Below are 25291 nucleotides of genomic sequence, written 5' to 3' on the forward strand. Positions count from 1 at the left end.
CAGACATTTACCTCCCCCCCCCCAATCTGTTCCGAAATTTGATTTGTCCTTTTCATATGTGTTCTTTTTTTTTTTTAATTGTATCCTTTGGTATATATGGTTGTGACAATTCTCTTCCACTATTTGATCTGAGGAAGTGGGTCTGGCCCACAAAAGCTCATCACCTAATAAACCATCTTGTTAGTCTTTAAAGTGCTACATAGTCCTGCTTTTTGTTCATAGAAGCGTGCCTTGCAATTTCACCAGTTACCACCAGGGTACATACTTGGGTCACAAGTATTTCTTTCAAGTGTACTACAGTTTAAATTGGAGCATGAGTGGAAATACCATTCCCAATAACTACACAAAGTTAAACTAGGGAGCTGTTATTTCTCCTTAAAAATGATCTTTGGGAAGAGCAAGAAATAGTACTCTCCCTTTCTGACAGATTCCAAGCATCACAAACAGCTTACACATAGGCTACGTCTACACTGGTCCCTTTTCCGGAAGGGGCATGTAAATTTCATGAGTCGTCGTAGGGAAATCCGCGGGGGATTTAAATATCCCCCGCGGCATTTAAATAAAAATGTCCGCCGCTTTTTTCCGGCTTTTAAAAAAGCCGGAAAAGAGCATCTAGACTGGCCCCGATCCTCCGGAAAAAGCGCCCTTTTCCGGAGGCTCTTATTCCTACTTTGAAGTAGGAATAAGAGCCTCCGGAAAAGGGCACTTTTTCCAGAGGATCGGGGCCAGTGTAGACGCTCTTTTCCGGCTTTTTTAAAAGCCGGAAAAAAGCGGCGGACATTTTTATTTAAATGCCGCGGGGGATATTTAAATCCCCCGCGCATTTCCCTACGACGACTAGTGAAATTTACATGCCCCTTCCGGAAAAGGGGCCAGTGTAGACATAGCCACACTGTATTTTTAGTTACCTTATGTGTTCCATCAAAGGTTATTTTCCAAAACCAGAGCACATGCAGTAGGAGCATTGAGCAGTACAAATAAAGAGACCTATTAATCCAAATGCAACTCTTAAAAGGTTGCAGCCCTTGTTCTACTGCGTCTATATAAGGTAAGTCAGATGTCAAGTAGTAAAGACAAAGCTCATTGGCTCATGAGCATACCTGCAGATGGAACAGAGACAAGATGAGTGAAATAAGATCTTTTATTTGACTGACTTCTAGGGAGACAACCTTTCTTTCCTGAAGAAGAGCGCTCTGCAAACTCAAAAGCAAGTCTCTCCCACCAGCAGAAGTGGGTCCAATAGATATTACCTTGCCTCCCTTGTCTCTCTCATTTCCTGGGACCGACATGGGTAGAAAACTGAAGACTTCAGATGGAACCACTGGAGGAGAATAAATTAGCAGAGATTTTGCCTACAAGTAACTTTGCCTTCCAGGTGACTCCCAGCCATCTGTCTATTTATATTTAGTTGCTAATTAGTTTCCACAGCAATCTTAAAATGAATAAAAATGGTATACTAGCATTTCCATTCCAGTCCTCTACTTGTTTGGGGAGTGTTCACACATTGCTTACCAGTGATAAAAGCTTGTGATCCAAGGTCTCCCAGAGGCAAGCACACTTTTACAGGAATGAATATTCAGCATACCACTTTGCAACCTACCCATCCTTGTGCTTTTTTGTTTCATGATCTTGTAATCCTAAAACAACATGATTGATGTTCACTAGTGACGAATGGAATTCCAATGCAACCTGCTCCTTTGATCTACTTTCTCCATGGTTTCATTTTATAGTCTATATGCCACAGATAGACAAACGTACCAAGAGCAAGAGTCGCTTGGTGAAAAGCCTTATTCTAGGTGGTCGGTAGTTCATCAGCAGACACACTGCTATTCGAAATGAAGGTCCTTTATTTCCTAGAATTATTCCCTCTAATCCAGTGGTTTCCAACCTTTTTAAGCACAAGATCACTTTTTAATTTAATTCACGACCCATCCCAAGTCCCAATACCTTTGCCTCGCCTCCATCTCTGAAGTCCCTGCTCCACCCCTTCTGTGAGGTGCCACCCTGCTTACTCCATCCCCCATCCTCACTCACTTTCACTTGGCAGAGCAAGGGAAGAGGTTGGGGGAGATCAGGCTGTGGGAAGCAGTTTGAGTGGAGGACAGGCTCAGGGCTGGGGCAGTGGTTCAGGATGCAGGCTCTGACTGGGCACTATTTACCTCAGGTGGCTCCTTAGTGGTGGCACTGTGGGGCTAAGGCAGGCTCACCCCCACCCTGAAAGTGGCCGGCATGTCCAGAAGTGGCACCTGAGCAGAGAGGGAGTGGGACAGGCAGGTGACTCCTGTCTGCACACATCACTCCCACACTCCCATTGGCCATGGTTCTCTCTTCTCGGGCAATGGGAGCTGTGGGGTGGGGGTGGGCGGGAAGGGTGTCTGTGAGCCAGGGTAGCATGTGGATCCCCCTGCCCTGCCTCCTCCAGGGACTTGCCAGCTGCTTCCAGAAGGGGCTCAGCAGAGCCAGTCTTAGGGGCTGCCATTTTTAAGGGGCTGCCAACAGAGCCAGTCTTAGGGGCGGGGCAGGGCGGGGCAGGACTGCATTTCGGCCCGACCTCCTGAATCCTCCCGCCAGGTTTCCCTGGTTACTCCCCGACCCTTTCTTCTTCTTGACAAATTTTCCCCGGCAGTTTGGTTTGCTTGTTTGGTTTTGAGGGTTTTTTTTGCTTGACAAATTTTTGTTCGGTATCTTTTTTGAAACCATCTGGCCAAGCCAGATGGTCGCCCAGGGCTGCCAATTGGTTAGGACTGGCCCTGGGGCTTAGGGCCAGGATGTGTGTGTGTGGGGGGGGGGGGTGTACCTTAGCCCTGATGCACTGCTGGGCTGCTAGCAGACTGCAGGAGCCTCCAGGAGATTGAGTCCAAATTCCAGGTGACTCCCAGCCAGTGTTCTGCCCATGGATGGAAAAAAGTAGAGGGAATTCATCTTGTTACGTGCACCAGTGTGCAGATGTGCATCACCAGTACAAACCAAAGCTTACCTGTAATATATACTTTTAAAAAATTACAGGGATAATTACTCCTGCCGTGACAGGTCAGGCATTTTAGAACTCACTACTCAATTTAAGCATAAGACAGAAAGAAAGACTATAAAATGCATGGACCAGTCAAAACCTGAAATAACACACTTTGAAAGAAGTAACAGCAACAACACAAGTATGTGTTGTGTCAGGAGGTGAGTGAGATCAGTGTGGATGAGGCGTCTAAGCTACACAACCACAAAGCTGAAGTTGATGTATCTAGATTTATTTACCACAGTATCTTCATCACAGTAAGTCCACAGCTCACGTTCTCTGCTGACTCCACCTACTCTGCTCATTCCAGTGGAGTACTGAGTCAATGGGAGAGCATTTAGTGGCTGATTTATCACATCTGTGCTAAACGCAATAAGCTGACCAGCCCCCGCTGAATTGATTGCTGCTTGTCAATCTGACGAGTAACAAAGACACACCCAGAAAGACAGTGTGTTTGTGTGAGTGAGACACACACACAGTGTGTGAGAGTGACAGAGATTTGCTTGTCCCTTGAAGTATGCTGAGAGCATTCAGACATAGGAGTAGCTACCAGCAAGCTCCATCCAGCCTGAGCCCTGTCATGACCCTCCGTGGGGATGCAGTACAGGGATGGAGCACGGGGGACACCCTGACATCAGCGCCCCCTCCTCTGCTTCCTTCACCCTGCACAGCAATCAGGAGGCTCTTGGGGCACAGCTCCAAGGCAGGCAGCAGGAGAAGCATGGCAGTGGGTGGAAGGGCAGCTGAAGTGCAGGTAAAAAAAAAAATTAATGGAGATTGCCTATCTCCTAGAACTGGAAGGGACCTTGATCAGTCATCAAGTCTAGTCCCCTGCCTTCACAGCAGGACCAAGCATCATTCCTGATGAATTTTTGCCCCAAATGGCCTCCACAAGGATTGAACTCGTAACCCTGGGTTTAGCAGGCCAATGCTCAAACCACTGAGCTAATCCCTCCCTAACAGCCTCTTTGCCAGTCCAATAAGGATCACCTGTCAGAGGCTCCAAGATCTGCCAGTAGAGCCCAATCTGTTGGTTGTGACCACTGATCTAGTTCCTCTTCAGTGTGAGGACAAACCTCAACAAAAAGAATGACTCTCAATCACATCTGAAAACTTTATTTGGAAAAGGGTCAAGAATACATTTAATAGAGTTTCAACTGATTCCATTACAATTCTGTAAATGTTACTTTGCTGTTGATCTGAATATTTGGAGGCTTAACATGAAATCCTTAAAATGCTTTGCATTCTGGTCTTCTGCTTTTCAGAGGGCTAGATGGACAATTCCTGATACACATAGTCTTGCAGCACCTTAGAGACTAACAAAAAATGTAGATGGTATCATGAGCTTTCATAGGCACAACCCACTAAGCTCATGATACCATCTACATTTTTTGTTAGTCTCCAAGGTGTTGCAAAACGATTTGTTGTTTAAGTTTTTTCAGTTACAGACTAACATGGCTACCCCTCTGAGTGAGTCTCATCTACTACACTGTGAGTCACACATTTAAAAGTTCTCATAAATATCTGATTAATGTGGCACCTGGACAAAATTTTGGAACATCAATATTACACTGTAAATAAAAAATATTATGAAGCTTTGTTTAAATGAGCATTTAGGTCCTGAACCATCAAAGCATTTAAGCATGTGCTTATAATTAAAATAGATGTTTACATGCTATGCTGGATCAAAACCTTTATGTCTATGCATATTCTCACTGCATTTAAATGTTTTTTATCAACATCCCTGACCTGAACTCAGCAATGACTTACATTTGAGATTCCTTTAAAATGCAGTTATACCTTGTACCTCCTTACTCTGACCTGCTGCTCCCAATGTGAATTGAGGGTCATGGATGCTAGCTTTAGTGACAAAAGATTCTGTTAGGTGCATTATGAGAGAAAGAGAGGTTTATTCTAGTTTTGTTAACAATTCTTGTCCATGTTACTTGACAAACTCTTACAGGGCCAAGTTCTGCTATTCTACTGGATTATGCCTGTGCAATCCAACTACGGGTCTGCACAGATATGAGGTTGGAATTTAGCCAGGAAAATCTTTACTAGTAATGATGCCAAAAAAGTAGAAAAAAAGTTTGACTTTCAGATTTCAGCCTGGGCTGTTACATCAAAACAGAACAGGTTTTGTTCTTGCAAACCAAATAAATTTGATCTGGAAATCCGAGAGACATATCAAGGCATGTTTGAGTCCTTTCCCAAAGAACTACTGAACTTTAAATCCCAAAGATCATTTTATCCAAGCCCAATGAAAGGAGAATGGAAGTTCACCTAGCCCTCTGCTTCTCTTAAGTAGCTCGCTCTCGCTCTAATTTAACCTTAGAACTCCATTTCAGATCTCAAGAGCACTTCCCTCTGCAAGTTGAATTTCTATTCCCTAGCCATCCATTTAATTGATATTTGGATTGTGTACCAAGCACTCTTCCTCCCCTTGTCCTTGCTAGCACTCAAGGTCTAGGAAACCAAAAATCATTTGTCTCATGGAGAGATGGACCAACCTACAAAATATGAATCCTGATTTTTGAACCCCTCCCAAAGTCAGATGTGAAGTTTTGGTTTAGAATGAAAGAAACAGATGCAAAATTCTGATACAGATTCCGATTACCAAAGCTTAGAAGTGCTTGGATTCAGGTTATTTGTTCTGGACATCTCTAGTTGTATTGCACTGACTGCAAAATTAAGAGTGCCTCCTGATCTCTTAGCAGGGCCTAAAGAATCAGAAAGTAGACTAGTGGCTTCCATTGGACAAGCCACTGTGTGTCTTCTCCAATAAGATGTGGTCTTCAATAGGTCCTGATTTCCTGTCTGACTACTTCCAGCAGTACCTGAAGTTTGAATGTAAGATAATCTGCCACAAGAGAGAAAGGAAGGATGAATATTTAATTTGGCGGGGTTTGAACTATGTTAAAACTGTTGTGTTTAGACAAAGCATTTTATGTAGAGAAATAATTTATTTCAGTGCAACTGAAACCATTTCTAATATAGCCCATTCTTTAGCAAAACACTATCTCTGCTGCCTTTCCTTGTGTATCTACTTAGATGTTTTTAATGCTCGTAAAAAGTACAGAACCCAGAGGAAACTTACTAATGCACCAACTCATCTAAAAAAGTCAGGGTGCAGAGTAAAACATGGATTTGGTCAGTGCTTTATCTGAGAGACAGACATTGTATTTCACGTGCTACCCCTGAATCATTGTGCTTGACACTACATGGGAAAATCTTCTCAAAATGTATCTTCCTGAAACTTCTCAAGACAGGATACAATCTTGGTGCTTCATGACCAACATGTATCTTTTGTCTATTTACAAGTATATACTGGCAACTAGAAAAAAAGTGTATTTCCCTTCTCTCCCTGGCTTCCTCCCTTCTCCTTCCCCAGGCTTTCCACAGAAACATGACCGCAAAGCATCAAAATTGGGGTCTGCCAAATTTGCGGCCATGAACATCACATCATGGACTGTGAAATCTGGTCTCTGGCCTCTCTGCCTTCACAGCTGGCAAAGAGTGGCGCCTGCTGCCTGGGCCCCCCAGACCACCTTTACTTCTCTGCTGCTGCTGGCTGGTGGCTCTGCCTTCACAGCTGGACAGTGGGCCAAAAGCTTCTGTCTCACCAGCTATGAAGGCAGAGCAGAGAGCAGCCACTTTTGCCTGGGTGCACAGCTCTAAAGGCAGCGCCACCTAGCAGGCATTGCAGAGAAATGAAGGGGGCAATACTGTGACCCGTTAGTAGACTTGTGACTCCCTTTTTGGTCTAAGTCCCCAGTCTGAGAAATGCTGTGGGGAGATCACATTTTTTGTGGGCTGTTTACAGCTTAAATAGCAAATTTCATAGGTGTGTCACCTATAAAGATGGTGTGAGTTCTCAAGGATTTAAGTAATCCCCGAATCACAATACATTTTCTTTAGAAGTGGGGCCAATTAAAACCCTCGAACCAGATCCCCAAATCCTGATGACATTCAGATCTAGAGCAAATTACTGCAGCTTGGGTTCTCCTTTAATTTTAAGTTATATGTTTCTTCATATTAAACCCAGACTTAGCACACACAGTCTCATACAGGTAGAGAGTTCTGAATCCTGCGCAGGATCTATTATGACAGGATGTTACGATGTTATCCTTTTTAATCAAATTTATACTCACAGAACGTGGCTCGGCAACAGTCAGGTATTGGCCTGTTGACTACCAAGAAATAGACTGGAAAGCCACTTAAAACCATGGCGCAGCCAATGCTGATATACACGGGGTCTGAGTAGAAAGACATTGTCACAGCAAAGAGGCAAATAATGGTGAAGGAGACAGGAATGAAGAGAGGAACCTGGGAAAAAAGAGCACAGATCTTTCTAATCATATCTGACCATTGCAATTTGTCCAAATAATGATGGGGTTGGAACCAATGTTCTCTCTAATTTTTTCCATCCATGCGTGGAATACAGTTTGTTATGTGCACCAAGGTAGATGTGGATGTGCACCACCACTAGAAACACATTCTGCTGGCTGTGGACACTCTGTCAGTCAGCTGGGTGGCACCTGAATCTCTCCTGTGCAGCTGCCCCAGCACTCAGCTTACAGGGAGCGCAAGCTGTAACAGAAGAGTTATTGGAAGAACTCTCTGGAGACAGGAAACTAGGGGCTGAGATATAGGAGTCTTATAGGGAGAAACCCCACAGACAAACTAAGTTCAGGAGTGAGGTTTGGCTGAGGCTTGTGTTTTGTTCTGGCAAACACCATGGGGAGTGTTTTGACACCCCCCTTCTGATGTGTGTATCAGAGAGTGGGGTTGGGACTATCTATTTTCACCAGATCTCCTGATCTCCTACCCCCTGGACCACACTACCTTCTTAATTAAACATGACTGTTCACAAGTGGATAGAACACCATTGTATTAAAGGCTGGCTGATCGTTCCAGTGGCAGACAAAAAGTTTCCCCCATATCCTTTGCTGGGTCCCGATCTCTAAATGGATCCGAGGTCATGTGCATCATGTTCTAGCTCTCAGCGAACAATAGGGACAGAAGTCTGTTACAATAACCATGGGCTTGTGTCCTCTTCTCTTTGAAGCTGGCCATGTGTTACCTTGAAGAGACTGGGCAGTTCAGGGTGGCGATAACGATGGATGATCAGCCCAAGTGTGGCTAGTCCTATGAAGAGCCATCGGGAAAAGCTGAAGAAATTCAGTAGCTGGTAGATGTCTCCAAAGCACACCATGACAGTAACCAATGGGAACTGGGGATTGTAAAGGTAAAACATGTTGATTAAATCCTCATGCCAGACTTTAGCAATTTAAAAACATTGATGGGTCAGAAATTCCCATTTATAGGCTGCTGCAGTGAGATACAGCTGGCACTCTGGGATAGTGGCTGATTTTAATGCTCAGCTGAGACCTCTATATTTACTGCAATTGAGGATTCAGGGTGGGAATGCCTGGCAGGCAAAATGCTTTGTTTGCAAATAAAACAAGTTTGCACCACTTTGCATCAAAAAAGACACTGTTCATGCTAGAAGGCACCTATAATGGCCATGCAAAATTGGTGAAACATTTTGCACAAAAATTTATTTCATGTGACCTCAACCCATCCCCTGACATGTCAGTGTCTGTGATATTTAAAGCACTCCATCAGCCACAAAGGAGCCTGCAAAACCAGGAAGGCACATTTTTCTGGGATAATTTTGAGACATGGTTGTGGGAGGTGGCAGCACCCTTCTTAATTTAGGCTACATGGTCGTAGGCTTTTACATTCAGGACAGGGAGTCAGGAGATCTGGAGTGCAAATCTTACCGCAATCACTAAGCTACCTGATAATACATTGCAATATGGAATCAATGTAAAGTGTTTTGCAAGTGTGAATAAATATCAACAGAAAGCTTTTTCTATCCCTTTTACTCTTCAGAGACCGGAGAGTAACTTGATTCCCTTTAAGCCTCACACACCTATCTATGCATAGTGGCATGTACAATAAAGCAAAACCAGAAGGGCAGAATAGCAGAAATTCCAATTTAATCAGCTCTCCTCACCATTAACATGACGGCTGGAAGGGGCGTGTGCCTTCGGATGTGGATCATGGAGAAGAGAGGAGGCCACTGACCCTCCCTTGAAGCCACAAACAGAGTCCTGAAAGGAGACATGGAGCAGTACAAGGACCTGAGTTCTAGTCTCCTGCACTAGAGAACTGAGTAAGTGGTAGCATAAAGCCAGTGTAAATACCCATAACACTGGCTGTCCACACATACCATGCAAATTAGGGTGCAGTTTGTACTTGTCAACATCTTGGTAGCTGCACCATCCTCTGCTACCTATCCCATAACTCTTTGCACAGCTTCCTGATGCAGAAACTCATGGGTGACTTTGAAAAAAAGAAGTCAAACTCTCTTAATTCTCTGGGAAATTTCCGTAAGTCCCCAGGAGCTGGCCCTTATGGAGAAACTCCATTTTTCATGCTGGAGGCTAGGATGTCCTGGCCCTGTTCTGGAGAAGCAGCAAAAAGGAACAGCTAGAAGTGCTACTGCAGCACTCGTTCCCCCCACCCCTGCACAGAGCAGTGTTTCCCAAATGGTGCTCCATTGAACCCAAGGGAGGGTTCTGTGAGAACTCTGAACTCGCCTGCCTCCCCCGGTTAAAGAGACAGCTCTCGCTTTTTTTTTTGGGGGGGGGGGGGGGAGGAAGGGCGGGGCTCAACTAATTTTCCTGGCTGGGGTTTCCCAAAATTCTAAAAGGGTTCCGTGGCCCATTTTTAGTACATATATTCAAACCTGTTTCATGGTGCAGATTTGGCTACAAGGCAGGGGATGGGAGAGTGGTGTTCCATGGAATAACAGGCTGGGGGATTCCCAAACCTCTGGCCAGATGCTAGGGCATCTAGATCAGTGTTTTCAAACTTTTTCCTCATGACTCAGTTGAAGAGAATTTTTGATGCCCACGACCCAACACAATTACATCTTTTGACTAGACTCTAGAGTGAGGGCTCTGGAGTGGCGCCAGGATGGGGTTGGTGTATGTTGGGGGGATAGGGCTCCATCTGGATGTGCAGGCTCTTGGGTGGGTAGATAGGGTTGCCAGGTGCCTGGTTTTCACCCGGATAATCCAGAAATCGCGTCTTCTGTCTGGTAAAAAATACCAGACAATACCAGACATGTGCAATGTCCGATATTTTCTGCTTTTCCGGCTGGGTGCCAGACCGAAGCCTGGTGGGGGCAGGGGCAAGAGGAGTGGTTGGAGAGGCAGGACCACGATTGCATTTCGGTGCTGGGAGCCCTCTGCTGGTCCGTTGCGTCTTGTTGCCTCTGACATGGGAGTGACATCTTGGGGAGGAGGAGGAGCCCTGTCCGTGCTCCTGAGTGCTCTTCAAGCACATGGTGCAGCTGTAGTCCGGGAGAGAAGCCCGCAGGTGCCTTCTGGCTGTGTATTTAGGCTCCCGTCTCAGCCAAAACTGACTGGGGTGGAATTTCTGCCTGTTCCCACTGGGCCACCCAAAGACCTGGCTATGTGGGTTTCACCTTCCTACCCACTCCTGCTGCTTGAGTTCCCCGCAGCCACCCTCAACCCTGCCATTGGGTTGCCCTGGGGTCTGCCTCTCTGCTCATCAAAAATATGAGTTTTTGAAAAAAAAAATGATAAAAGCTGCACTATTTAATGTAAAAAATAGGATATAGACTCTTGAGATTGTTGTTAATAAAGTTCCCATTGGGTCTTAAGCATGGTGATGGGTTTTTGGGGGGGTTTTAATGCTCGACAAATTGTTAGCATGTGTGTTCAATATTTTTTTTTAAACCATCTGGCAACCCTAGGGGTAGAATGAGGGTTTTTGAGTATACTAGAAGGTTCTAGGATGGGGAGGCAGGGCAAGGGGGTTCAGGGTGTGAGAGGAAGCCCTAGACTGGGATGGGTCCAGACCCCATCTGAGGGTGCAGGCTCTGGGGTGCGATGGAGATGAAGTGTTTGGAGTGTGGGAGGAGGCCCTGGGCTTGGAGAAGTCTGTATTTTCTGAGCTGTGTCTCAGGATTGCTTGGGTCTCAGCTAGCTGATGAGTGATAGCTACAGGTCAACAGATTTGTTCCCTATGCTCTCCTCCTGTCTATACTATGAATGTCCGAGATTTAAGAGTCTGACCTCGAAAATGTAATGATTGCCACATTTATGGTTCCAATGCAGGACAGAGCAACCAGGATGGGAATCACGGAGATGAGGCTCTGGAAAGCTTTTTGTGCAAAACTCTGGAGGAAAGAGACGATTCAGTTCAGAAACACTCTCGTAATCCCTGAGTGGCATCAGGCTTCATGGAAACAGCTGGATGGCTTAAAATAGATCTCCTCTTACTCCCAAATCCGTATTACCTATTCCTCATCCCCACCACCCTCTAGATCTCTATTGCTTTTTTCCATTTCCTCAGATGAAGCCAGATGTTATTACTTGCTAATACTCATGAGACGTGACAAACCTGAAGGCCTTTCTGCTATAAAATCCATTATTTTTGTCCACATCCTAGAAGCCTCCGCAGCCCACCCCACCCACTTAGTGTAAATTGTTCCTTCTGAAGAAAACCAATAATGGGGTTTACAACTCACCACAGCCACCGCCTGGGATGCCAACACATCTTCTACTGTCAAAACTGTATAATAGGACACGTTGGTGAGCATGTACCCCACCATTACAGTGAGCACAGACACGATCACAGCCAGCGGGTTATTTCTACAGAAGTGGGAGATACAGTGCTAATTAACAGAGATGATCTTTGTTTTGTTTGACTCACATTATCAGTATTACCACTCCGGGCAATAGCAAAATTAACTATTATTTTTCTTTCTATTTGGAAGGCAGCTTATGTTGAAATCATGCTGCCTCCAGTGGCTGGTATTAAAGGCCCCTCTCCCCGTCCTACCGTTCAGGTCGGACCAGTTCTTCTCGCACAAAGCTCGTCTGAAACCTGCAGCGGGAAAGAAGACAGGTTATGGTGGAGTTTGAATGATGGCTCAAGAGAAGCCCTGAGACTTAGGAGTAGATTCTACCGTCCATTAAATGACCCTGACTGCACATACCAGCCTGAATATGCAAACATCCCAGCATAAAAAGCCAAGGGCAGCTTGTCCAAAACCAGTGACTGACTATTGAAAGCATCCTGGAAATTTTCAGTGTGGCCTAAAAATAGGAGAGAAACACCGGGTTAGAGAGCAGGGAAGCACTGGAGACAGAGACTTACCCTTTAGGGGTGGGGGAAAAATATGCAGAAAAGGTTCCATTATGAACTTTGTTTCTGGTGCTTTCCCAAATTAATGCCACACTACTGCCCTCCCCTTTTATTAAAGGTTTCTTCTCTACACTCAGACTCTGTGCTTGCGAGTGGGGAAGCATGGCCTTTCTGAGGCGCTCAGGGGTGGGTGTGAATTGCCTAGGTTACTGGGTGGGAGCTCCAGCCCATTCTGTGTTGGATGGATGAGGAATCCCTTGATATTGAACCTGGCCCTGGCTGCTGCTGGCGCTACCTGGCAGAAGTGTTACAAATAAAAGGACTTATTGTTTGTGACACCCTAATGAATGATTTATAATCCCGGTGTGGTCACATTAGGTACAACCTGTAATTCTGAGGTCTATAAGGCCAGATGTACGCTACCAGAGAAAGTTGACCTAAGATAAGCAACTCCAGCAACTAGAATAGCGTAGCTGGAGTCCACATACCTTAGCATGAATTTGTGGCATCTCCACTGCAGGAGATGGATGGGAAATACTTTCCCATCAACTTCCCTTGCACCTCATGACCCCATTGAGTACCAGGGTCGATGGGGGCAATATCAGAGGTCAGTTACTAGACCTGCTAAATTGAACCCCAGGAGCGCACTATCTGGAGCTTTGATCTCAGGTAGTGAAGACACTTTCACAATATGAGCATCTATGCTGGGAGTTGTACTAGTGCAACTGTTAAACTATGTCAGTAGTAGGGATATAACAGTGTAGTTGATTAACCAATTAATCAATAAGCGAAAGATTATTGGTTATTTCTATAGATTACACTCATTTCCCTCCTTACCTTGCTAGTAAATTTTTTAGCAGTCTGCCCTACAGCCCGGTTTGGTCCTGGCTCACACCAGGTCTGGGACCTACCCTCACTGTGGCTCAACATTTAAAGCATATTAGGAGCCGGGCGGGCAGGCAGCCCAGCTCAGTTCAGGTTCATGCCGGGTCTAGCAGCTCAAACACCCCCCTGCAGAAGGCTGCTGGCACCCAGCACTGCTGCCTCTATCACGAGGAGAGCTTGTTTTTAAACTGGCTTCCCTCTCAGACCAGCTCCCGCCTGGCACCCCGTGCTGCTACCTCTGATACAGAGGCAGTAGTGTGGAGTAGCAGAGGGCTCTGTGGGAATGTGGCCAGAGTCAAGTAACCCATAAAAGTTCACGAGGTTAATTGACTATTCAATTAACCGATATTTAACATCCTTAGATGGTAGAATGATACCAGTATAATGGTAAAACCTTCCCATGTGGGCAAGCCCTTAACACATGCCCTCCCGCAGACCCACCTTGGGCCAGAAGCATCATCCCTGGAACAATGATGAGCGCGAGAGCCAGGAGTTTGAAGACGGTCAGGACAATCTGAAGCCTGGCCGTCCAGCTGACGCTCCAACAGTTCAGGATGAGGACTGTGTCTGGAGGAGAAGGCAAAGAAAACCGTCCATGGCTGGAGCTCAGAACACAATCAGAATTTTACTCGTGTTTTTCCCATTGTCTCAGCCTTGTGCCAGAGACAGCAACACTCCCCGCCCTTGGTGCTGGGGAGAATTCTTGGTGAGCAGAACGTTCAGAGGGACGGGTATTTTAAGTCCATAAAAGCATGACCCAGAAAATGGCATTTCAAGGGGAAAAAAAGGTTACCGCCTGGAGAGAGGAGCCCTGTCTGGTTCACTTCTCTCACATTTTCTTTTGTGCAATTCGTGCCTGGCTGATGCAATAAGCCACGAGTGCAATGTCATCTCAGGTTTCCTGCCTCACAGCAGTCTTTGCATTTGCAGCCGCCAGGACTGGAAAGGCACGCACGCTTTCACCTGTCAACTGCACTGATTGGCATCACCAAGCCTGAACCATATGTGGATATGTTCTGACGGAGCTTGCACCACAGACAGAATCTCTGCCCTCAACATCAGTGTGCCAAGCCCAGTCAGCTCCCATTCCTTTCTTCCAAAATGTCACCAGCCTGACACAGCTTCCAGCCAACACTAGACCATATGTAAAATCAGACCTTGAAACGTGCTGGCTACAACTCTGGTTTCATGTCCCAGTCGGTCTGATAGCAGTGCTTGGCCAGTGGTGATTTCTTCTCTCCACTCAGCTTTGTAATCCACAGACCCATTCCCATCAGCTTTGGCACCTCATCTTTGTTCCTTCACTCTAGAGACAGGCCCAAACCAGAACTCTAGAACTTTGGGTGATTCTGAATTTAATATGGAATCCCCGTTTCACAGTTTTATCTGTAACAGGACAGGCCCAAACCCTGCCTGTAAACATCTCTGAATTTGGGGGGAAGGAATTAGAAATCTGAATTAAAAGGGTTGTGGTTTAGGCCTCTATCTGCTTTATACTTACAGTACCCCAAGAGAGATACAAGCTTCACAGCAGGAAGTGGGGCTCCACAGGGGGCAAAGAATGGTTCCAATATGTAGCGTCCAAACGCCAGAGAAATCACTGCAACATTGGCTGGCCTAGCAGGAGGGATGGATTCATGGAGTTAGAACTGACTTGCTGGTGTTAAGCATAAACAAGAGGCTACCTTAAAGACTGTTAATATTTGAACATTTAAATTGGACAAAAAGAGGGGAAAAAAGAATTAAATCAAGCTGGGAGGGCATAGTGAGTGGGGTCCCCCAGAGTTCACTTTTGGGTTTGGTTCTCGTGAATATCTCTGTACCAAGCAGAGAGGGGTTGCAAGTGCTTTGGAGGATAAGATTAAAATTCAAAATTATCTAGATCTGTGTTTCTGAAAGTGTACCGCGGAAACGTTTTAACTGGCCGTCCCAATTTGTTTATGTATCAGCACCACTTCCATGGAGCCTCGCAGCTCCCATTGGCTCCGTTTCATCCTTTGCAGCCAAGGGGAGCCATGGGAAGCAGTGGCCCGGCCCATGCCACTTCCCACAGCTCCCCTTGACTGCAAAGGACGAAACAGATCCAATGGGAGCCACAAGGCTCCGTGGCAGCGGCGCTGGTCCATAAACAAACCGGGACGGCCAGTTAAAGCATTTCCACGGTACACTTTCAGAAACACTGATCTAGATAAACTGCCAAAATGAAGTAAATAGGATGACATTGAATAAGGACAAATGCCAAGTGTTCTGCTTACAAAGAACCATCAGCTGCACACATGCAAAAGGGGAAATGCCTTCCTAGGAAGGAGTTTTGTGAAAAAGGATCTGTGGCTCATGGTGGATCACAAGCTAAAAATGAGTCCACAGTGTAATACCGTTGGGGAGGGGTGGGAATCCATCATTCTGGTACATGTTAGTAGGAGTGATGTAAGCAAGATCACTCTAGTCCATGCAGATTAGGCCTCATATGGACTATTGTTTCCAGTTCTGGGTGTCACATTTTAGGAAAGATGTGGACACATGGGAGAAAGTCCAGCGAAGAGCAACAAATAAGATTAAGGTCTAAACAACATGACTTATAGTGGAAGACTGAAAAAAAATGGGTTTGTTTAATCTGGAGGAGATTGAGAGGGTACATAATAGTTTTTAAGTACATAAACGGTTTTTACAAGGAGGAGGGGGAAAATGGTTCTTTTAACCTCAGCAGAAAGGACAAGAAGCAATGGGCTTAAATGTCAGCAAGGATGGTTTAGTTTGGACATTAGGAAAAATTTCATAACCATCAGGGTGGTTAAGTAATGAAGTTGTCTAGGGAGGCTATGGAGTCTCCATTTTAGGAGATTTTTAAGAGCAGGTTAGACAAATACTTGTCAAGGATGGTTGAGATAGTAGTTGGACCTGCCCTGAGTGCAGGGAACTAAAAAAAGATGATCTCTCGAGGTCTCATTCAGTCCTATTATTCTGATTTTCAGAGTAACCTTAACCAAGCATGCTGCCTTAAAGTAAAAGATTGTTAAGTGATCCTACAACAAATATATAGTAAACCAAAATGTTACCACATATCTTGCATCTAACCCCATGTAAAGCACTCATCTTAAACATGAAAACAAACATAAATTGAGATTAGTTATAGTTAGTCAGTATTAAAATTCAGTGTTTGATCTCTCACATGTCATGTTTATCTCACTTTCCATGTGGGATTTTTCATGTTCATAAAATATGGGAGAAACTTCTTTGTTGTATATTTTCCAAAACGTATTTATTTTGAGAACTGGACTAATCCAGAGAATTTTCATCATAAGATAAATCAAGAGAGAGTTTAAAGTTGCTTAAAATAGAAGCTAGCTTTATTTTGAATGACAATCATAACATCACTATGACGGTGCTATAATGAGGGAACCAAATGTCCTGGAGAAGAGAGTGATTTGCACATGCTGTTGCAATGTGCACATGTGGCTATTTACTCCCTCCACCTTCTTTCTTTTATAAGACTTTCAAAGAAACATCTAGGGTTTCTCATTTTATGAAGTTTTTAAAATCATATACACTGCTTATCCATTTCCACGGCTTTCCCAGGTCTTATTAACACCTAACTTCAGGTAGCAGAAAAGAAATCTTACCAAATAGCAAAGTACTCAACCCACAGATACAAGAAACTTGGCAAAGGCCCCAATGTCTCCATAACATAGATGTAATGTCCTCCAGACTTTGTGAGTCTTGTTCCAAGCTCTGCATAGCACAAAGCGCCTGGAAAAGATCAAGTAAAAATGCATTTAGTAAACTGTCACTGAATTACCACTGCATATAGAATGTATTAAGAATTAAAGTGATAGAAATGTAGCCATGTTAGTCTGGGGTAGCTGAAGCAAAATGCAGGACAATGTAGCACTTTAAAGACTAACAAGATGGTTTATTAGATGATGAGCTTTCGTGGGCCAGACCCACTTCCTCAGATCAAATAGTGGAAGAAAATAGTCACAACCATATATACCAAAGGATACAATTAAAAAAAAATGAACACATATGAAAAGGACAAATCACATTTCAGAACAGGAGGGGGATGCGGGGGGGGGGGGGAGGAAGGAAGGTAAGTGTCTGTGAATTGATGATATTAGAGGTGGGGAGAGTGGGATGTTTGTGAGTTAATGGTATTAGAGGTGATAATTGGGAAGGAATCAGTTAAAATGAGTTAAAAACATTCAACATAAGAGCTACTATACTAGTTCAGACCGTGGTCCATCTTACCCAGTAATCTGTCTCTGACAATTGCTGGTATCAGAGATTCAAGGAAAGAGTACATAACAGACAATTTTGGAGTGACCCATTCCTGACTTCTAGTCCCAGCTTCTAGTGTAGGATTGCCCCAAGCATAGGTTGGCTGGCACCCCTTAACTCTAGACTAATAATCAATCATGGACCTTTCAGCCCTGAACGTATCTCATCTTTTGAACCCAGTTATACTTTTGGCCATCACAACATTCCATGACAATGAGTTCCACAGGTTAGTTGTGCACTGTATGAAAAAGTACTTCCTTTTGTTTCCATTACATTTGCTATTAACAAAGAGGTGACTGCTAGCTTTTGTATTGTGTGTGTGGGGGGGGAATAATACTTCTGAATTCATTTCCCCCCCCGCACTATTCATGATTTTATAAACCTTTATCATATCTCCCCATGACTGGGCAGAAACTGCTGAGCCAGACCTCTGACACTCCAGCTCCAATTAAGAGAGGTGAATTGGAAGCAGCAGAAACAGCTGCTGCCTAACTAGGCTAGGGCTGTATAAAAGTCTCAGGAGAAGGAAGCCAGGGGGAAGGAACAGGAAGAAATAGAAAAGGCAGGGAGTGGAAGCAGGAAGATAGCTCTCCCCTCTTCTAGAAGGTAAAATGCTACTTATTTGGTGAAAAGTTGGTGGAAGCACAACCCGTAAATAAACTGCAGTGGTGGTTACTAAACCCAGGGTCTCAGAGTGACTACAGCCAGTCCCCGAGTTGCGAACAGTCGAGTTACGACCGTTCACATTTATGACCAAAGCTTCCATGAAGCAGTCGTAAAGGCGGTCCCCGAGTTACGAATGCGACCCGCGCTTATGAACAGCGCAGTCGCTATGTAACTCAATGGGGTCCGAGTTACGAACAGATCAAGTTACGGCCAAGTATTTGGTCCGTAACTCAGGGAGAGGCTGTATCAGCCCAACAGGGGCAGGAAACAAGGCGGCCTGACAGCACCCTGTTGTACTTCCCTTTGTTTTCTCTTTCCTAAGCTAAATACCTCTAATCTTTATTACAATGGTGGGCCACATGCATGCGTGGCTTGTGAGACATTTTGTTTACTATTGCTCATGTGCAGGGTTGCCAGATTCCACTGGTTTCTGTTGTCATTGTTTCCCCAACAGTACTACTAAAGTGACACGTGTGTAAAGCAAGGCACATGAAGTGAGGTGCATACTAATTGCACACAATATTGACTGAGCGCGCCATGCATTCCCTCTGTATCCAAAGTGCTGCTATGGTTCACCCTGCAAATTCTAGGACACAAGCGCAATTATCAAAACTACACTATCCCGGGAGTCCATCTTGGTTACAACAGACTTGTGGCGCACTGAGATGAAGAAGTGCCACTCAAGTGGCCCACTCACAAGCCTAGTTTGCCCATCACTTATTTAAATTAGTAAAATTGGATGACTGTGAATTATAATTAGGAGCACATAAATGTATGAATGTTTATATTTATAAAGAGTTTAACAATTAAGAAAGATAATTTTAAGCAGTTACACCTGGGGATCCCAAGATGTTGGTTTCAGGGAATCACAGTCAGAGAGAAACTAAAATGGTGGTCTTGGAGCAATCCGGACAATAGTATGAGGTAACGGTCACTCTAAAACCTGAAGGGAAGGGTCAGTTGAGCATGACACAAAACTTCAGTCAGGACCCATTCTGATTGACAGATAAGTTTAGCTGACGAGATTGGTTCATAAGAATGGGCCAATCAAGAAAAGCTTAAAGATATTGCCAGATAGGTATGCTAATGAAAAGGATTGAGGGATAAACCAATCACAACAGGACGAAACTTGTGTATAAAGCAGAGAGCTGGTAGGCTTGAGTCCATCAAGGTATGAGCAGGAGGGTGTGAGTGGAAGAAGTTAGAGTGAGTGAACTCTGAAAGAAGAAACATTAGCTGAAAGATAAGAGCTAAAATAACTGAAGAAAGAAGGCAAAGCAGTGGGAGCCATGGCAGACAGAGCAGACAGAGCAGTGGGACAGAAAGTTATGGAGGAGTAAGAGTGATGACTCGCATAAGGAATAATTACAGTGTGTGAGAGTGTGTACGCTGGGTGTAAAAAAGTTGGATATTTGTGTAGGTGTGCGTTTGTCTAAAGAATTGCTGATAGCAATTACATTGCTGATGTAATTGGCCATTGCATGTGGAATGTAACACTTAAAGCTATTTCCCATTGTATGATATTGCAATGCTGGGTATTAAGGGCATGTCTACACAGCAGGGCAAAAGTCGAATTAAGCTACACAACTTCTGCTATGTGAATTGCGTAGCTGAAGTCAAAATAGCTTAACTCGGCTTTTGGCGCTATCTACACAGCAGGAAGTCAAAGGAAGAACACTCTTCCTTCAACTTCCCTTACTCCTAGTGAAATGAGGGTTACAGGAGTCGGAATAAGTAGTCCTTCAAAATAATGGCTTGCTGTATAGATGCACTCTTTCTGAATAAAGTCAGTTATTCAGAAATAGGCTATGTCTACACAACAGCGTTAAGTGTTGGGTTTTCCCCAAGTCCCTCAGGCAAACCAGTTAAAACAACAGATCCCTGGAACCCTGTGGACACAGGAACTTGTTTTTGCTGCACTTCTATGGCATTAGGAGACAGGAGTTTGGTCCATTGTGTTCCTAACGTACTTTTCCTGGAGAAGCAAAGTTAGGCCTTTGTTATAGATGAATATTATTCACGAGTTTATCCGTCTACCAAGCATTTAGCAAGAAGAGTAAAGCAACTCAGCACCCACCAAACAGAGAGAGAATGCCACAGGCAAACCAGACAATTAAGGAGACACCCAGGTTGCCGGAGTTTTTTAACACCCCTTTTGGAGAGATGAAGATGCCGCTGCCCACCATGCTGCCAACGAGGAGTGAAAAAGCCCTCAGCAAAGTGATCTTTTGCCTCAGAAAAACAGCCTCCTCTTCTTTCTTGGCTTTGCCCATGGTCTCTACAATTTCAGAGCAGGGGTGGGTGTTGAGAAGTCAAGGATTCCTCAAGAAGAGGTGCTACCATAGGGGTCCTTTTCAATCCCACAGTCAACACAGCTCACCTGTGGTAGGGGAAGAGAAAGTCAGATTTGTGGAGCTGCTTGTAGGAATGATGCCAGCTTGCCGATAGCACATAAAAATCTGTCAAAGTCAGGACCCTTTCAGAAGCTTTGAGTTGGGCACCTATAAATTTAAGCTTAACAAAATCACTAGTCACTTTTGAAATTCTTGTCCTTAAAAATGTAAGGAGACTAATAAACAGTTGACTAAAGCCAGGTGCACTTTGGCAAGAGCAGCACATTAGCCAGGGCGTGGTTTTTTTACCCAGATGTTTTATTTCTCACTGCTCCATAGTAGGTAGCACATCCTCCGAGGCAGGGAAAGATGGCTAATCCTAGAATATGAGGACTGGAAGGGACCTTGAAAGGTCATCAAGTCCAGGCCCATACCCTCATGGCAGGACCAAGTACCAGCTAAGCTCACCCCTCACACATGTCTAACGTGCTGTTAGGTATCCCCAGTGATGGAGATTTCACAGCCTCGCTGGGCACTTTATTACAGTGTTTAATCACACTGACAGTTAGGACTTACCCATCCTGTGGTTAGCTGCCCCGCTGTTTTCAAAAATCAAACTCTGGAGGCAGGGAGAAGGTGTCCAGCTAGCAGATTTTTGTTTTTAAGATCTGGTGTCTTGGCTCTTTGCAACACTGAGCTCAAGTGAGGTGCCTGCCTTCTTTCCCCTAATGTCCCACCTAAACCTCCCTTGCTGCAATTTAAGCCCATCGCTTCTTGTCCTGTCATCAGGGGTCAATGCTTTTTTGTGATGGTACGGCCCAGGACAATGTACCAGTATCTATTTTCCCTGCATAACAAATGAATTGCATTCTCCTTGGGCATACCAGCACCTCTTTTCCTGGGGTGGCTGGGCTCCTGATGGAAGCCCACTTGGGACATGCAGCTCTTAAAGAGGCCATAAAGGCATTTTGGCCCCCCGGTGCGGCTTTTTTTTTTTTTGGCTCAACAACTTTCCCCCCGGAGTACCAGAACCTTTTTTTCATCTTCCCTCCCCTCCCCAAAATAAAAAGCGTGCAGAGTCAGAAGTTAAGGAGAATAATTTGTCTCCCTCCTCTTTTTAACATCCTTTTAAGTACTTGAAAACTGCTATTGTGTCCCCTCTCAGTCTTCTCTTTTCCAAACTAAACCAACCCCTTTTTTCCAGTCTTCCCTCATAGGTCATGTTCTCTAGACCTTTAATCATTCTTGTTGCTTTTCTCTGGACCTTCTCCAATTTCTCCACATCATTCCTGAAATGTAGTGCCAGAACTCGACACAATATTCCAGTTCAGACCTCATCAGTGCAGAGTAGAGCGGAAGAATGACTTCTCAAGTCTTGCTCACAACGCTCCTGTTAATGCATCCCAGAATCATGTTTGCTTCCTTTGCAATAGCGTCACACTGTTAACTCATATTTAGCTTGTGGTCCACTATAACCCCTAGATCCGTTACTGCAGTGCTCCTTCCTAGACATTCGCTTCCCATTCTGCATGTATGGAACTGACTGTTCCTCGCTAAATGGAACGCTTTGCTTTTGTCCTTATAGAACTTTATCCTATTTACCTCAGACCATTTCTCCTATTTGTCCAGATCATTTTGAATTATAAACCTATCCTCTAAAGCAGCTGCAACTCCTCCTAGTTTGGCATCACCTGCAAACTTAATAAGCGTACTCTCTATGCTGATATCTAAATCGTTGATGACGATATTGAATAGAACCAGTCCCAAAACAGACCCTGCGGAACCCCACTTGTTATGCTCTTCCAGAATGATTGGGAAGGACTGGAATGAAAAAGGCAGGCAGGGGCAGTAGTTTCGCTGCCAAGAAGAGCCATGCAGATGAAAGGTGGGGTTGAATGTGACATGGCCATGTACCCCAATGGGGTAGGAGGTACCATCCTCTAGGGATGAAGCCCTTACTGCAGGATCAAAGGTGGAGCGAGCTTGATTTTAGCTCCTCTTTCCTCCTCTTAGCTTGGCCTGTGGTTAGCTACCCAGCTGTTTTCAGAACTCAAACCCTGGAAGCAGGGGGAAGGTGTCCAGCTAACGGATTTTTATTTTGATGGGTGACCTCGTCCTCATTTCCCCTACCTCCAGTAGCTGCTGGATAAACAGAAGTATCTGCCACAGCACATCTGGATTTGGCGGAGAGATCTGCCCCCCCATGGAGAATGAGATCACTGTTTATGCAACATAACCCCTACAGCCATGGGACACAGTAACCAAACCTCTATTCAAAAGGCACAACAAATTAAAAAAAATATTGTCTAGCTTGTTAACATTCCCTCTGTTTATAACCATAAAAATGAGAGCAGTCACCACCGGACTGGACCTATCTACCCATCTGTCTAGACTCTACCCAGCCACATCCACAAAGCAGCCCCAGTTCCTCCAACTCTGGGAAGGTGGGGGGGAAAAAGCACACTGGTAGGGGGTAAGGTGCACAGTGCGTTTTGTTTCACGGGCACTGAATGCGACAGCACCGTGTGCGCTTTACAGCAGCACAGTTCAGAATGGTTAAAATCTGCAGCAAACAAAGCTTACAAAACAAAATGGTATTTCCAGAATAGTGAGATTTTAAATCCAAATCTCTAGCTCTCTTTCCATGGTTGGGGAGAAGGAGAACCACTTAGAGCTTCACATCCAGGTTACCAGTTCGCATCCCTTCTTAGTGAGTGAAAACAGACCCACTCCAGTGGCTCCTCAGTGGCCCGACTATGCTGCGTTAGTAGCATCAGCTCCTTTCCTACACAAAATAAAGATGGGCCAGTGGACAGGGCACTTATCTGAGACTCTGGAGACCTGGATTTGATGCACGGCTCCACCACATATTTTCTGTGTGACGCTCTCTCCCGGTCCCTGTCTGTTGAATGGGGATAGTCACACTTCCCTGCCTCCCAGGGGTGAGGGGAGGACAAGAACATTACAGGCTGGGAGGTGCTCAGATACTGTGGTAAGAGGGCACATTAGTCCATTGAATAGGTAAATGGCAAGAACGGCTGCCCACACAGTTAGCTCCCAGTCTCTGCAGAAATGCTGGATGGTCATGGAGACACTTCCCCTCTTGCCCCTGGTGGTGGTCCCCACAGGTACACGTGGTGAGGCAGCCTGGCAAACTCCAACAGTACAGAGTTCACTGCAAAGAGGGGCTGGGGAGGAATTAAATCCAGGTTCCTGACCCTTCTCAGCTGGAGAGCAAGGAGGGCACCTCACACTGTGAGCTGGGAAGTGCCCCACCCCGACTGACTAGCCACAGTCATGCTAGTTCTCATCAAGCTGCCATGCTAAAAAATGGTGTCATCACTGTGACTGGCCAACTGTCCTGACAACGTATCTTGCCTCTCAGGCTATTTCTAGACTGCAACCTCTTCTTTCGAAAAAGTGAGCCGCTTTTTCGAAAGAGCACCCAGGCAGTCTGGATGCTTTGTTTCAAAAAAGCCCTGTTTGCATTCAAGAATGCCTTTTTTTGAAAGAGCATTTTCGAAAAAGGCGGTATTCCTCGTGAAATGAGGATTTTCGCCACCGAAAGAAAAGCTGCGTTCTTTTGATTTAATTTCGAAAGAATGAGGCTGTAACCTAGACGCAGGTGACGTTTTTTCAAAAAAAGGCTACTTTTTTCAAAAAAACCCTGCAGTCTAGACACAGCCTCAGTCAGGAGCGTACTCACCCTTGCACTGCTGCAGCCACACTGCTAAGTCTCAGCAAGCTGGGAATCAGGCTCCACTGGCCTTAACCTCCCTCAGCAAGAGAAATCCTGCATCCTGCAGCCTCAGGAAGAAAGTGAACAGACAGAGCTGAAGAAGTACCTGTACCTGCTCCAAGAAGGCAGTCTCCCAGTCCCCACCTTTCACAGGCATTAAACGAAATCTGCGCCTGTTTTTCTCTCCCAATACCTCAATTAAGGAGGAAGCTAATGAGCTCAGTGAACATTATCTAGACACGCCTCATAGGCTTGCTCAGCCTGGAGGAAGGAAAGTTCTCAGAAAGGAAGGTCTGTCAGCAGCAGGACTAGTTACAGGAGAGACTGCTGTGCCTCAGAGACAGCCAGTCACTGTAAAAGATCAGCAAAGGAGATGGGCACTGAGTCAGATGCCCCTAAGACCATGTGGACTACATGGGTAGCAGGTGAAGGCCTAGCTGAGGAAGGCAAGCTCCAAGCCCTCTCCTTCTGCCTAAGGCCCACCCCTGGAACCAAAAGCCCCGCCTACCCCCAGCTCAGTCCTTTCTGAGCTGCCGTGCTGCAGCCCTGGCCTCAGTCTCAGCAGCCACGGCTGCCTCATCACTGCCCCAGCTCTCCCTGGTAGATGGGGAAGCTGGGCTGTCATGCCGTGGCCCCAGCCTTTCCAGGTGGCTGGAACACATAGGCAATTTTGGGAAGGCTGTGCCTTCCCTTACCTACATTACTGACTGAGCCATGTTGGACGAGGTATGGACCAGCTATTACCAATGTTCCCTCTAATCTCTCTCACGCAAGTGAGGATTTTTTCCATTCATGTGTGGAATAAATTTTACATGCACCAAGGCATATGTGAATGTGCACCACCCGTAGTAACAAAAAACTATCTGTGGGCACTTGCTAATCAGTAGAGCAGCATTTGAATCTCTCCTGAGTGGCTGCGCAAGTGCACAGCTTACAGGCTGTTACCAAAACCCTGAAGGCCTCCAACTCTGATTAGGATAATAAAAAGCCTACAGACAAGCCAAGACCCTGAGGGATGAGAGAGACATGGACCAAGAGACTAAACACATTATACCTCACCCCTCCTTTCTGTACCTTGTTTCAGTGAGGGGAAAGGCAGGCTCAGCTCTTGAAAGACTTTTGTTTACCCCCCAGGCAAGGGAAGGATGCAGGGCTTGTCTACACTAGAAGCATTTCTGTTAGAACATGAATGCA

The 25291-nt window shown here is 45.3% G+C and overlaps 1 protein-coding gene across 4 annotated transcripts; it reads right to left on the reverse strand.

Moving 5' to 3' along the window:
- Window positions 1–4110: 4110 nt before the first annotated feature.
- On the reverse strand, window positions 4111–24324 carry LOC102452431 (cystine/glutamate transporter-like). Of its 4 annotated transcripts, none has more exons than XM_075939649.2 (13): window positions 24210–24324; window positions 20103–20405; window positions 16705–16831; window positions 14586–14701; window positions 13526–13651; window positions 12051–12150; window positions 11894–11938; window positions 11580–11703; window positions 11125–11228; window positions 9033–9129; window positions 8094–8243; window positions 7162–7336; window positions 4111–5870 (listed from the first exon to the last, which is right to left on the reverse strand). In XM_075939649.2, exons 2-13 carry the CDS (start codon window positions 20296–20298, stop codon window positions 5806–5808), a joined length of 1425 nt encoding a protein of 474 aa, XP_075795764.1. In that variant the 5' UTR covers window positions 20299–20405; window positions 24210–24324; the 3' UTR covers window positions 4111–5805. The 4 variants fall into 4 exon arrangements, with proteins under 4 accessions (XP_075795764.1, XP_006133457.2, XP_075795781.1 ...); XM_006133395.5 differs by lacking the exon at window positions 24210–24324 and adding an exon at window positions 24065–24203; XM_075939666.2 differs by lacking the exons at window positions 20103–20405; window positions 24210–24324 and adding an exon at window positions 24065–24195.
- Window positions 24325–25291: the final 967 nt, after the last annotated feature.

The sequence above is a fragment of the Pelodiscus sinensis genome, chromosome 1 (assembly GCF_052426305.1).
Source record: "Pelodiscus sinensis isolate ZL-2025 chromosome 1, ASM5242630v1, whole genome shotgun sequence".
Taxonomy (NCBI): Eukaryota; Metazoa; Chordata; order Testudines; family Trionychidae; genus Pelodiscus; species Pelodiscus sinensis.